Here is a 15,994-nt window from a genome sequence, read left to right on the forward strand (position 1 = left end):
ATGGAGGAGAGAGGAGATTGGGGAGGAGGGAGGAGGAGGAGGAGGAGGAGGAGGAGGAGGAGAGTGGTGGAGAGGGAAAGGGACAGGGAGTGAAGGGATGAGAGAGAAGGATGGGAGCACATGTTAGAGACAGCAAATAAGGTGGAAGGATGGAGAGAATAAAGGGGTAAGGAGAATACGTGAGTGTGATGAACAAGTAAGGAAATTGAGAATTCCGTTTTGCAATGGGTGCTGAATAGGAGAAAGGAAGGGTTGGAAATGGGCAACAGGTAAAAGTCAACTAATTTATGTATTACCATGATATCATGGTTTTTATTTCTTAAGTGCGCATTAAAGTTGTTCTTATTTGGCACCTTTAAAATTTTTTATAATTTTTCTTGGTCTATCCCCCAGTTAGGTTCCATCCCATGTATAGATTTAAAATCTGGGCTCATGTATGGTAGGGGGAGGAGTGTTCCTGGGCCTTCAAAATCGGAAAAAGGCTATTAACTTTGCTAAATATTATTTCTAGATGACAAATCATTACCCGATGAAGGTGGTTTTCTTCTTTTTAGCCCCTTAACTGAATGCATTCTAATGTCATAGATTGACATGGTTGGGAGATGTAATTGGTCAGTTATCCTAAGACAGGAGAGCAAGGTCAGAGCAAGCCGAGCAGTTCAGTTTTATGGCCCAACTTGGACCACCTCAATAGCCTTTCACTTTCAAGAGGTAGGTAGCAGTCACAGCAAGAAGAATGTCTTAATCACCAATTCATCAATGGAAGAAAGTTTACTTAATCGAGTATTACTCCCATGAAATATACCTGTCATACAAATGATACAGGGTTTCTTCTATAATATGGAAGTGTGTCTATTAACTGTACATCAAAGTACCACACTATCTGTGCATGAAGTGGTGATTTATTGGGAAAAAGTCTGAATACCAACACAGGAGCTGAAAAACGGGGTACCAAAACTAGAAGGTTCATACCAACAATAGAGGCAACTAAAAGTATGTTGAAAGATTGTCAGATGATAAGTGAAAAGAAACGGATCTTGCTCATAAACTAGATGCTGTTTTTGACGCAGCTCATGCTAATGCATTAAATATTATAACTACTGAGGATGATAAACAGTTTTTGATCAACCAATAATTGGAAGAACAGTCAGGGTTCATGCATGGAATCCATTATCGGCGATTTGAGAAAGAGAGAAGACCATGTGAGTGAGAAGAGGTGGCTGAGAAGATAAATGTTATAAGAGGAAAGAAAAACCAACTACTCATTCAGTGTTGTGAATTTTAATTACACATACTTCAGCCATATAAAATGCTATCCTTCAGATCTTTCTTCTCATTTTTCCTTCAACTGCCTTGCTGTACTGGTGATGGCAAGTTCTAGTAGTGTTGAACCAGAGTTACTTGATTTTGAGGAAGCTCTGGAAACATATACTATCTCAAAAATTCAATCACGACAATGTAAAAAAGAGACGAGGATGTCAAGCAGCAATGATTGCCAAATCTCTCTCTGTGTACCAGGGCCTATTCATCACACATGGTGGTTAACAAAAGTCCTATACTGCTTGATAATATTTGTGTTCTGGGGTGAATTTGAATTATCACCACAAGAAGAAAAGACAGTTTGTGATATTTTTATTTTTCTTGCCAGAATGTATGTTGAAGTGTGGTTTTCTGCTCCTAAGACAGCCAAAGTACTACATATGGATTCCAGCTTTCGAAGCTTTATAAATACCTGGTTATCAACTGTGGTGTATCTCTCGTACAACTTCACACAAGATGAAATTTCATTTATGGTACATGTCCCCTCAATTCGTTGCCTATGCATTTTTTGTTCTCAATTTGTCTTTCAATTCAACAATGAACATGGTCAATGAACCAAATAATGAGACAGAAACATAAGACACATTAAAACAGATCAAGCAGGAATCCACCAAATCCCAAAAATCATCAGTAACAGAATCAAACTGTATGTTTCAAATAAAACATGGCTATATTTTATGTGACTGAACTTGGGTTCCTTAAGACAGATCTTTTGCAGTGGCATAAAAACGAAAGATTACAACAACATTCTAGAACTACAATTCAGTCAACAAAAGAATATCCCTGACAACCGGGAGTGCTGTTGCCATCTTTCAACTGTGAAGTGCAAATGACTGCAGGCAAAAGCAATAGTCATCTTCTCATCCTACTTGTCTCTCAAACATTATACAGGGTGGTCCATTGACTGTGACCGGGCCAAATATCTCACGAAATGAGCGTCAAACGAAAAGACTACAAAGAACGAAACTTGTCTAGCTTGAAGGGGGAAACCAGATGGCCTGCTAGATGGCGCTGCCTTAGGTCAAACGGATATCAACTGCGTTTTTTTAAATAGGAACCCCCATTTTTTATTACATATTCGTGTAGTACATAAAGAAATATGAATGTTTTAGTTAAGCCACTTTTTTCGTTTTGTGATAGATGGCACTGTAATAGTCAAAAACGTATAAGTATGTGGTATCACGTAACATTCCGCCAGTGCGGACGGTATTTGCTTCATGTACATTAACCGTGTTAAAATGGACCATTTACCAATTGCGGAAAAGGTCAATATTGTGTTGATGTATGGCTATTGTGATCAAAATACTCAATGGGCGTGTGCTATGTATGCTGCTCGGTATCCTGGATGACATCATCCAAGTGTCTGGACTGGGCAATAAGAGAGACCGGACAATAAGAGAGACATGAGATTTCTATGTTAAACAGGCATTGTATTGCTTAACTAATCATCAGAATAGGAAGGTAAACCAATTTCAGAAAACTTAAATCTAACTGTATGCTTCAGTACAATAAATCAATGAATAAATGTGACTTGATACTAACAGTGACATGATGTGTGCAAAAATTCCTGATATGCTATAAAAATGTTTTTCACATATTAGACATTTATATATATCAAACTACTTCTCATTCAGTTCTTCTAATATTCCCTCAGGCTATGAAATTTATCTATAACACCTGCCACTCTCTACACCTTTTCCTCTCATTTCTTAAATGTTTCAGATATGTGCTGCTCCTTCCCTAACCTCAAATGACATGATGGAATGTTATAATTCCCTCTTGTCTGGGTATACACTTTTTCTTCCCTCAAGAATTTATTAATTTCACATGCTTTTATTGTGTCTTTGTGGAACACAGGTATTTGTTTGCCAGCCAAATGAGAATGAAATGAAACATGGTACGAAAATATTTCTGGTACTGTAACTCTTGATATTCTGCAGCAAAAAAGATTCAAAGTTAAATATGTAAGAGAAATTTAGAAATGAGAATATGACCCCCCCCCCTCCCCAGTAGTTTTAGAATCATTCTCAGAAGCTGTTTGGACATCATCTGAATCAATGTAGGATTTTTTTGAAGTATTTACGGTGAAAAAAACTGGAGCTTCTCAGTGAGAGCTACACTTGCCTTATATTCTGAAATATTCTAAACATAGCAAACATAGGGAAAGAAAGATTGTGCTTAGGTACCTGAGGAACGTGTTGGTCCTCCACAAAATGGTGATGGCGTTTGCACTGGAGAGTAGACCTGTGCAGCAAACTCCTCAAATGTAGTTGGCTCCCTGTGGTTGCATACTACTGTCTCCAGTGATCTGGAACGTTCTTCATAACTGCAAGGTAGGATGCACATGTAATGATGAATATCAATTGTGGAAATGATACTAATAAATTTAAAAGCACCAAATACTAAAATACCTTATGGCCTATTCAACATTTAGCTACAAGTGGTAGTCATAAAACTTTAATTTTGTCCTAAAAAATATAGGATTATATAATTAATGTTCTGTTTCTTTGTCATATATGTCAGCAGTCTGCTACACATTGAAATCCCCATGGCACAGTACTGTATCACACCGCTAGAGGAGCTATAACAAAATGGTGCAGCCTGTCTCCACTTTATCATGTACATACTGCAGGCAGTTGTGTATAAATCTTCAACACCAATTTCACCCAACAAAAAATATGCTTGGAAAACTGTGATAAGCTACTCTGAGCTGAGGGGACCCTCACATGCTCAATATTTATAGCACAATAATACTGTGTCTATATGTTCCACTGAAATGTGAGACTAACAACAGTGAAATAATATTCATCAGTATTTATGACTAGGGCAAATCAGTTAGAACTTTGCCTTCGTAACAAACATGTCAGCACTTGATGATATAGATCTTGCATGTGTTGTGATCTCAGGTGCCATGTGAGGGGAAAAAGACAGAAAGAAAGAAAGAAAGAAAGAAAGAAAGAAGAAGAGTAGGCAGTGATGGGTGAAAAGCGGCTTGGAAAGCATTCTACCCATGGACATGCTAACAAGCTACAGAGAATTTGTAGTATAGCCTATCAGAACCTTCTAAGGATGAATGACAAATCTTTCATGAATTGGTGATCTCTGTTACACCTTATGTACACTGAAAGATACTGTTCATATACTGACTGGATATCACTGTCCACAATGCTGGAAGTGATCCACAAACCTGAAAAAAGTAAGATAACATTATTGTAGAGGATCATTGGCAGGTAGTGCTGATATGTGATTTTGCAACAAATAACTTGAGCTTCTGAAATGAACAAATAAGCAGTTGTAGTGTTATTTTTTCTGCACTTAAACTCTTTCGCAGAAAGTTGTTACAGCTTATTACTGAACAAGTATTAAATATGTAATCAAACTACTCCCCTGAATGCACCTCAACATATGAGGCCTTTCATCTGCCTATCCTCATTTATTCATATTTGTATGGTGTCAGTACAAGATGTTTACATGTGTGCTAATTATGAAGTCTCTGTAGGATCTGCCATGTACTGCACAATATCATCCTTAGATGGTACAATATATTGAGCAAGAGTCAACATTTTCAAAGATCTATAGTCACCTCCTATATGTTGTGCAAACATTCAACACCACTGTCATATGAACAATGTTAGTGCACAATAGTAAATACTGCTTCATGAATGTTGAGTGTGTGAGAGGTCCGTTTGGCCTACACTATACACGTCAAGAAAGAAGCAACCATTCCCATAAGCAGTATGCACTCAGCACTGATTTGGTTAGTGCAGAGGAGTATGGATGTTTGCATTTCAAGACAATGGAATCCATTACATTATTTGAAGCTGTTTATGGTCAGTTTCAGAATTTAGTGGTCACACACAACTGTAATTATTTATCATATACAGTACCAAATTTCTGAACTGGGAGGGTCTTTTAATCCACACAATGGGACTGTGTTTCTGATGATCGTTTACTCCTATAGCATTTTTACAATTTGTGTTTCAAAACTATTATGTTCATAAAAGACCAAACAAAACTGAAAGTTCCCATAAATATTATACTATTCAACTGAACAAAGAAATAACTCACTAGTTCTGGTAAAAAGGAAGCATACTCCGCTTGGCACGACTGGCACTAATTGCAGAGGCTCTCACCAAGCCCGGAAGCACTTTACTGTCAACTATTGCTTCATTGAAGAGTGGTCCAAAGTATGGAACCTGGAACACATTGAAGTAATATTAGCTGAAATACAACATAATCTTAAACTTAAAGGAGTAAGTATTACATAGAAACTGAATTAAAGAATGTAAGTTTCCCATCACTTGCTACATGGTATTGCTAATAAACACTGAATAGCTCAGCTGTGGTCTTCTAATTGTAGGCTCAGTTTCAGTTAGTAAGGCAAGATATGTGTAATATGCAACAGAAACTGTAATTTGCCATGTAGTATGCAGAATTTAAATGTATGAGTGTATTGTAACTGAAAAATGTTACATCCAGCAGGAAATATTCTAGAATAGCGTTTCTGAAACTGTGATCCATGGAACCTGAAGGTTCTGTGAAAATTCATGTAAGTTTATCAAAGAAGCAGAAAAATCAATGCCTCCACAATTTTTTAAAAACAGAATAACAACCAAACCTCACTTCCACTTACTAATTTGGATAGTCTACAAATATAAGTGTGGAAAAGGCTGTATTTGTCAAACACCATCAGGTGGCTAATTCAACTACAAGATAATGATTAAAAATGCACGATTGTAGCAGGTCATTCAAACCACAACCTTTCTCCGTCTCTCACACTACACCTGCACCCAAAGGAGTCCATATCACTGAATTGTCTGTCATCAGAAAGGTAAGCCACATGATGTTTTGTAACCTTAATGCACATATATCAAGAAAAATGTGTTTGTTTGTTTGTTATAAACAAAATTACAGTCTTATTCCTAACTTGAAAAAACTGTACCCTTACTGTTGTTGGTGGCGGTGTCTTCAGTTCAAAGATTGGTTCCAATCAGCTCTCTATGCTAGCCTATCCTGTGCAAGCCTGTTCATCCCTGTGTAGCTACAGCAACCAATGTCAATTTGAAACTGCCTACTTTATTCAAATCTTCATCTCTCATGGCAATTTTAGCCCCCATACTTTCCTCCATTATCAAATTGAAAATCCCTTGATGCCTCAGGAGTTGTACTACCAATGGATCCCTTCTTTTAGTCATGTTGTGTCAACAATTTCTTCTTTCTCCAATTGAGCTTAGCACCCCTGATCTGTTATCCTATCTACTCATCAATCTTCTGCAGTATCTCATTTCAAGAGCTTCTATTCTCCTCTTGTCTGAACTGCTTATTGATCACGTTCCACTTCCATAAAAGGCTACACTCCTGACAAATACCTTCAGAAAAGACTTCCTAACAATTAAATTGGTATTAGATGATAAATTCCTCTTTTTCAGAAACACTTTCCTTACTATTGCCACTCTGCATTTTATTTTCTACCTTCTTCTGCCATCATCAGTTACTTTGCTGCCTAAATAGTAAATCTCCTCTACCACTTTTAGTGTCTCATTTCCTAATCTAATTCCCTCAGCATTGCCCAATATAACTTGACTACATTCTGTATCAATATAACTTAACTACATTCTGTATTTACATATATGCAAATATTCCACAAGTCACCATATGACACACGACAGAGGGTAACCTGGTATCACTACTAGTCATTTCTTTTCCTGTTCCACTAACAAATGGAGCGAGGAAAAAACAGCCATATTTTTGCAATGGCGACTCTAACGTTTCTTATATTACCTAAATGTGCCTTACATGAAATGTGTGTTGGTGACACTAGAAACATTCTGACGTCAAGTTCAAATACCAGTTCCCTGAACTTTCTCAATAGTTTTTCGTGAAAAGAACATCACCTTCCCTCGATGGATTCTCATTTGAATTCATGAAGCATCTCTGTACAGTTCATGTGCTGATTGAACCTACCATTAACAAATATAACAGCACATTTCTGGATTGCTTCAGATGTCTTCCATTAATCCAATCTGCTAGGGCTCTCAAATACTCAAGCAGTACTCAATAATGGGATGCACAGATGTTTTATAACTGGTCTTCTTTGCAGATGAGCTACACTTTCCTAAAACTCTCACAATTAACCAAAGTCAACCGTCTGCCTTCCCTACAACCATCTTTATACACTTGTTCCATTTCATGTCATTTTGCAATGTTACAACTAGATATTTAATCGACATGACTGTGTCAAGCAGCACACTGCTGATGATGTATTCAAACATTAAGGGCTTGTTTTTCCTAGTCATCTGCATTGCCTTACATTTCTCCACATTTAGAGCAAGCTCTGATTCATCACACCAACTAAAAATTTTGTCTCAGTCATCTTATATCCTCCTACTCTCATTCAATGACGACGCCTTCCTGTACACCACAGCATTATCAGTGAACAGACACAGATTGTTGACCTCTCAGTCTGTCAGATCATTTATGTACAGAGCTACTATGATTCACTTGTTTTCATAATTCTGTATTTTCCAAAGTATTAAATGTACAAATATAATTGACGCATGAACTACTGCAGCATGCATTCAGCAGGAATTATAGAAAAGAACTGCCATGTAAACACAACATTGTGGTTGACCAAGTGCGCCACATGAAACTGTGGAGAGGGTGAGGGAAAGTTTCATATGTGCACAAGCCACAAACTTCAAATATCACAGCAAACTGAGTGGGAGATTTTGCGATGGAAGTTACATTTCCAACCATACTGTCTGCAACTCGTACAACAATTAAAACTGGACAACTATAGCCAGTTCCTTTTATTTTGCATCACAATGCAGTAAGTGGCTGAGCTAACACTTTGTGACTTTTTCCTTTGAGGCATGTTAAAGATTGTGCTTGTGTACCCCCACTGCCAAGAACTTCGAAACTGCTAGGCTCAGTGAGTACATCAATGTTGCTGTGATGACAACTGACAGGATGATACCGCACATAAGGTATAGAATGAAGTTGATTACCACTTGGATTTGTGACATCTGACCAGTGGGACACTCATAGAACATTTGTGGGGGTGCAAAATGCAAACTTGGTGAGTTTACGGTTCTATGCAAGCATCAATCATATTTGTATAGGTAACACTATGGAAAATATACAGCTCTGAGAATGAACCAATCACTTTTAGTAGTCCTGCATATACAGAATAAGAGTGGTCATATCACACTTCCCTGGGCTACTCCTGACGATACCCTAGTCTTTGAAGAATACTCTCTGTTGAACACAACATAGTGGGTTCTATTACTTAAGAAGTCTTTGTGCTACTCATATATCTGAGAACCTAATCCTTATGCTCTGGCATTTGTTAAGTGTCTACAGTGGGCACCATTTCAAACTCTTTCTGGAAATCAGAGAGTATGGAGTCTGTCTGTTCCGCTTCACCCATGTTCGCAAGATATCATGTGAGAAAAGGGCAAGCTGAGTTTTGCACGATGATGCAACATAAATCCATGCCGTTTCGTGGAGAGAAGTTTTTCTGACTGACAGAAATTTATTATTTTTGAACTCAGAATATGTTCACAAATTTTGCAGCAAACAGATGTTAAGGATATTTTGCTGGTCCATTATTTTCTCTTCTTGTATACAAGAATCACTTGCACTTCTTACCATTCACCTGGAACTTTGCACTGGGCAAGAGATTAGTGATAAATGCAAGCTAAGTAAGGGGGACAGTGCCGTAGAGTACTCTCTGTAAAACCGAATTGGGATTTCAATCAGACTTGGCGACTCAATTGTTTCAGTTGCTTCTCTACGACAGGGATTCCTATTACTACGTCCATCATACGGGAGTCTGTGTGACGGTCATTCAATGGAATGTTAGTATGATCTTCCTGCATGAATGATTTCTTAAATGTGAAATTTTGTTGATGTTCATCTTATAATCTTTTTTTAAGGCACTATTCAACCCATTCAACTTCTCTTCCAAGTCCTTTGCCATCTCAGAGAGAATTTCAGTATCTTCTGCAAACCTCAACGTTTTTAGTTATTCTCCCTAAACTTTTAATTCCTTTTCCGCATTTCTTCTTTATTTTCTTAAAAGCTTTCCCGATGGGCTGTTTGAATAACATGAGGGATAGGTTACAACTCTGCTCCATTCCTTTCTCACCCACTGCTTTCCTTCAAAACCCTTGAAACTTTTATAACCACGGTCTGGTTTACGTACAAGCTGCAAATAATTTTTTGGTGCTTGAATTTTAGCTTCAAAATTTCACAAAGCAGAGTCAAGTCAACACTGTCAAAAGCTTTCTCTAAATCTTCAAATGCTACAAATGTAGGTCTGCTTTCCTTCAAGCTATCTCCTAGGGTAAGTCATATGGTAGGTACTGCATCACATGTTCTTTCATTTCTTTGGAATACAAACTAATCCTTCCTGAGGTTGGCTTCTACCAGTTTTTCCATACTGCTGCAAATAATTTCTATCAATATTTTGCCATCAAGACTTATCAGACGGATGGTTCGGTAGTATTCACAACTGTCAGCACCTGTCTTCTTTGAAATTAAAATTACTACTACTTCCTGAAGTCTGAGAGTATTTTGCCTGTCCCGTACATCTAGCACACCAGATGGAATAGTTTTATTGTGGCTTGCTATGCTATGGATATCAGTAGTTCTGACATAATATTGTCTATTCCAGAGATTTCGTTTCCCCTTACATTTTTCTGTGCTCTGTCGAATTCTTTTCACAGCTACCACATTTCCTAACTTATCTTCACCTATTTTCTCTTCTCTTTCAATGATACTGTCTTGAAATTTGTGTCCTTTATAGAGATCCTCTACATATTCCTTCCATGTTTCAGCTTTCCCTTTGTTACAGACGCTTCTCTTTTCTGCAAGGGTCACTGTAATTCCCCAATAAACCTCGTCTCTCTTTCCCCTGGTTATGCATTTCTCTAAAGGCCACAAATTTTACAATAAGTCTCATCTATCTTTCCCCTAGTTATGCATACTTCTACAGCCTTTCATTCATCCTCTGTCCATTCCTTCTTAACCAGTTTTCACTTTCTGTTAGTCTCAGTTTTTAATGCCTGTACTCGCTTTGGCAGCTTCATTTGGCTTATTTTTATATTATCTCCTTTCGTTAACTAAAATCAATACACCCTCTGTCATCCAGGAATCTCTGCTCCACACGGTCTTTTTACATATGGGATCCTCTACTGTCTTCCCAATTTCATCTCTCAAAGTTACCAATTCATTTTTTATTGTATTCTTTTCCCCTGTTTGAATTCAACATTACCTGTTGCTCCCTCTTAAACTACAAACAACCTTCGGTTCCTTCAATTTATCCACGTCCCATATCCTCAATTTCCTACCATTTCCCAATTATTCACTTTTTCTCTACAGCTCATAACCCATTAATTAAGGTCAGAGTACACATTTGCCTTACATTTGTCTTACAGTTTAAAATCTTGTTCTTAAAGCTCTGTCTTACCACTATTCACTGTGGTGGCAAGAGTCATGGGACAGTGATATGCACATTGGCAGAAGGTGGTAATATTAGATACACAAAGTACAGAAGGTCTGGCATTGATGGAGCTTTAATTTGTACTCAGGTGATTCATTCAAAAAGGTTTCCGATGTGATTATGGCCACAATGACGGGAATTAATAGACTTTGAACACAGAGTAGTAGTTGGGGCTAGACACGTGGAATATTCCACTTTGGAAATCATTTGGGAATTGAATATTCTGAGATCCACAGTGTCAAGAATGTGACAAGAATATCAAATTTTAGGCATTACCTCTCTCCATGGACAACACAGTGGCTGACGACCTACACTTAACAACTAAGAGAAGTGGTGTAGAGTTTTTGTGCTAACAGACAAACAACACTGTGTGAAACAACAGCAGAAATCAATGTTGGACGTACAACAAATGTACCCATTAGGACTGTGGCAAAATGGGCTATGGCAGATGACTGATATGAGTGCCTTTGCTAGCAGCATGACATCACCTGCAGTGCCTCTCCCGGGCTCATGACCATACTGTCTGGACACTAGACAACTGGAAAACTGTGACCTGGTCATATGAGTCCCATTTTCAGTTGGTAAACGCTGATGGTAGGGATCGAGCATGATGTACCGTGAGACCATGGACCCAAGTTGTCAACTGTGCAAATTGGTGATGGCTCCTTAATGGTGTGGGTTGTGTTTCCATGGAAAGGACTGGGTCCTCTGGTCCAACTGAATTGATCATTGCCTGGAAATGGTTATGTCAGGGTCCATTTTCAGCTGTTCTGGGACTTCATGCTCCCCGACAATTATGACATTTTTACATATAAGAAAGCACCATTTTAGAACATTCTGGACAAACTGAGAGAATTATTTGGCCATCCAGATCACCTGACATGAATCCCATTGAACATTTATGGGACATAATTGAGAGGTCAGTCCTTCACAAAATCCGTCACTGGCAATACTTTCACAATTATGGATGGCTATAGATGCATCACGGTTCAATATTTCTGTAGGGGACTTCAAACGACTTGTCGAGTCCATGCCACATCGATCTGCTGCATTACACTGGGCAAAAGGAGGTCCCGACACAATATTAGCACTTTTGTCACTTCAGTGTATAATCAAGCTGTAACCTTCGAGTGTCTGCAGGCCTCTTCCATGTATACAACCTCCTTTCATGAATCTTAACATAAGTGTTGGAAAAGATTCAATTACGTTCTCAGCAAAATTCCACCACGTGGCTTCCTCTTTCATTCCTTTTCACCAATCCACATTCTCCCAATCTCTTCCTTTTCCTACTATTGAATTTCAATCCTCCACCATAATTTTGTTTCCATTAACTTTGTGAATAATTTCCCATATCTCACCATAATTTCTCTTAGTACATGTCTCATCATCCGCAGAGCTATTTGGCATATACACTTGTATAACTGTGGCGGCTGTTGAATTTGTGTCTACCTTGGCTATGACAATGCATTCATTATGTTGTTCATAGAAACTTACCCACATTCCTATTTTCATTATTAGGCTCCTTCTGCATCCCACCATTTGATTTTGTATTTATAGTCTTGTACATGCCTGACCAGAAGTTGCCTTCCTGCTGCCACACTTCACAAATTCCCACTGTATTAACTTCAACTTATCAATTTCCCTTTTTAAATATTCAAACCAACTTACCCAAACAATAGATCTAACATTCCACATTCTGACCCACAGAAAATTAGAAGTCTTTCCTGGTGACATCTTCCTGAGTATTACCATTGTATCTCTGGAACATATTACCGAAGAATATACACCAGCAATAAGCCAGACAGTGGAGCTGCACACACCAAATGTGTGTGTGTGTGTGTGTGTGTGTGTGTGTGTGTGGGAGGGGGGGGGTGTTGCTGCAGTTTCCCATCAAATTTCTGCTGTTCTCAGCACCTGGACAGCAAGGCCATAGGAGACCAGATCAGTCAATAATCCAGCTTGTTCCCCCTGCAACTGCTGAAAAGGCTGCTGCCTCTCTTCAGAAACCATGGGTTATTCTGACCTCTCCACAGGTACAGCTCAATTATGGTTACAACTACGGTACGGCAATCCATATTGTTTGTGGAGGCACGCAAGCCACCCCATCCCAGCAAGGTCCATGGTTCATTGGGATACTGTCCATGTAACATTTTGAAAGTGCCCACTCCACCCCTTTAAGCAACTTATATAAAAGGCAGTGTTTGTTAGTGTTTATAAGTTCATATCAATTGTATTTTATTAATTTTTACATTCTGCTGATTAAAATATTACCAATGTAAGTAACTATTTAATCTTTATTCAGCCTTACAAGGACATTACCACTGTACATTTTTGTCTTCTGATCATTTTCAATATTCTGTTGCACAATGCAACTGTTAAGTGTTTTACTGCTGAATGTTGTTGTTCTAGTTCAGATTCAATAACCAGCTCTATTGCTAAAGATAATTATGGTACTAATAAGCATTATAACCAACTATATCACCTCGAAAGCAACCATAAGATAGAATGAACTTACTTTTCTTCTTAAATCATCCAAATTTCACTATGAAAGATGAATCTAATGATGAAGCTCAACTCACAGTATGAATTATGCAAGTTATGCATCAGTACATAAATTTAATACCGAAGGATCTCCTTGTAAATAACTGCCAATTGGCTTCTGTCTCGGGCTCTTTGGTCAATATTTGTTTGACGATTTTTCTGACATATCAACAGCATGAGTGGTTAGCATTGTCAAAGCTTCACCCTCCTTTGCTGGCGGTGGACTGATGTCAATCTCAGGGCCACAGATAATACGTACCTGTCGCACTAATGTCTGAGAGCTTTTCCCTGGTCATTACCACTGTGGTCCTTCTACTGCTACATGCAACTGTTGGTGAAATCCAGGATCCATTCATCTTGAGGCTTTCCTCCTCCTTGTTGACGCTACTGTCATATTTGTGGATCTATATGGCTTCCCCCAACAAGCAAGTAAGCAGGTGTGTGTGGAACCCCTTCTGTACAGCAAGAACTTCTGTGTCAGTGAATTTTATTATGTAGTCACCATGGCCGCTTTCTCCACCTGTCCCCATAAGCAATACCATTTATGTTGTGATCCTGGTGTTAATGAATCATCCAGTCTTCCGACAAAGAATTTTCCATATGGATTATGTACATTCCAGACATCCTTTATCTCCTTCACTGATCTCAGACCGCCTTTGCTTTTCTTGGCCAGTCTGTAAATAGTTTTTATGCTATGTTTGTGCAATATGCAGTTGATTCTGTCCATCACCATCCTAGGGATGTATGGAAGAAATGCCTTACACTGCATTTCTTCTCGGGCCATTCCATGTCAAATCAACCAATTCTACGATTTTTTTCCTCTGTCTCAGATTTTCATGAAACTTTGCACATTTGCGTAGTCTTATAAAAAAAGAATTGCTGCACTTTTTTTTTCTTCGCCTCTGACTAAAACTTTCTTTTCTACTGAATATTCAGTGTAGTGCTGTACTGATAATCTAGGTATACGAGAATGACCATGTAAAGTGGTAGTTATCTACAGGGTCAAGACTTTATGAATCTTTGATTTGTATTTATTTGCAGAAATTAAGAGAGGCATATTGTTAACAGAAACATAGTTATTTAAGTAGTAAAGTTACAAAGAAAATTACAATAAAAAACTCAAAAATATTAATGTATGTCTCTTTCCAATTTCTGGAAAAATTAAAAGGGCATTTGAAAAACATCTGTATCACATTTCTCCAACCCGGTGAGAACCTGGATTTGTTCTTTAATAGTTCCCACGATTGCAGGCTTTCTAATGAAATAAAAATATTAATGGGTTTTCTACGAATGGACACACAAGTAAATCAGGAATCAAAATACAATATGCTGCGATGAAAAAAGTTTAACTAGAATGAACAATCATGTGGCTGTCATAATGGACGTTACTGCATAGCTTAGTGGATGATCTGATAATGAGTTTAGGCTTGAAACTAGTCATCAAGTAATAAAGAAAATTAATATTGCAGTTTCGATTGTTCTTGCAATTTGCTGCACAATTTGTTAACAATTTAAGTAGATTTTATATATTCTCAGAATTATTAAATATTTTTCCCATAAAGGTACACACTTTTCTGGTAACTAGAAAAATATGAAGTATTGAGTTGCAAATAAGCTAAGTACTGAGTCCTCTCTGTATGTGCTAGTCTTCCTCACATGTGGCTGAAGCAGAAAGGCTAAGCGTTTCGCCAGCTTATACAATGGAGAGCCAGGAGCACTTACGATAAATCTTCGTGGAACATTATCTTTATAGATTTTTGGCAATCCATACAGCTGAGGTGGTAGGGCTTCGGTGATGCTCAGGTTCCTTTTCAAGTTGCAAGCTGATGCTTTTCCTGGCGTTGTGTGTATTTCCTATGCTTTTCCACAAGGAAAGTTCCGGATTGCCACTTTGGTGTTAACAATGATATCCTCCATGTTTGAAATTCTGGGAATCACAGTGAAATTCCATCCTTTTTTAAGGACAGACCATTACTCTAGTATCAATGGTTGTTCAGCGAGACTGGTCGCTGTGCATGACATGTTGGTACTCAACTTGTCAATCTGCTTTCCACATCTTGCAAACTTTTTTTTCTGCCGTTTGCCGTTGGTCGAGTTCATTCTGTTTGCTTCTGTGAGTGATGCTGTCAATCTTATCCCAGTCGTCTCAATGCACGTTGGCACTTAGTTGATAGAAAATGTCAAAAGCTGCTCATCTGTTCTTGCTAAGTCTATTTTGCATAAATTCATCCACAAAGAAAAGCTCATTCCATTCTGTTGGATAAATGATGTGCCTGTTCGATGGTGATTAGGCACTTTCATTTCATGAACTTTGGGGTGGCCCCTTCATCCCAACACCATGATAGAAAGATGAGGGAGGATAGCAAACAGGTTTTCTTTTTCCATTGTTGGTCAAGGTGCCGGTACAGTCTTGAAATCTCCTGCGATAATAGGTGTAATATAATAGCATTGAGGCTTTCATGGCCACTTGCTGATAAACAGCCTCTTCTATTCCATCTCAGGTTCTTCAGCCAACGTTTTTTTGATGACATTTCTGAGATTTCGCCAGCACAAGTAGCTGACATTGTTGAAGCTTCACCCTCCATTGCTGGTGGTGAACGCTAGTCGAGCTTGCAGCTGCAGATTATA

At 38.3% G+C, this 15,994-nt stretch overlaps 1 protein-coding gene across 1 annotated transcript in view; it reads right to left on the bottom strand.

Moving 5' to 3' along the window:
* Nucleotides 1-15,994, bottom strand: part of LOC126198844 (probable Rho GTPase-activating protein CG5521) — a 310,437-nt gene that overhangs the window by 16,107 nt on the left and 278,336 nt on the right. The window contains exons 37-38 of the mRNA XM_049935431.1: nt 5,389-5,516; nt 3,507-3,646 (exon numbers count right to left, since the gene is read on the bottom strand). Of these exons, the coding sequence (XP_049791388.1) occupies nt 3,507-3,646; nt 5,389-5,516 (268 nt within the window). The remainder of the gene's footprint in view (nt 1-3,506; nt 3,647-5,388; nt 5,517-15,994) is intronic.

The sequence above is a fragment of the Schistocerca nitens genome, chromosome 1 (assembly GCF_023898315.1).
Source record: "Schistocerca nitens isolate TAMUIC-IGC-003100 chromosome 1, iqSchNite1.1, whole genome shotgun sequence".
Taxonomy (NCBI): Eukaryota; Metazoa; Arthropoda; class Insecta; order Orthoptera; family Acrididae; genus Schistocerca; species Schistocerca nitens.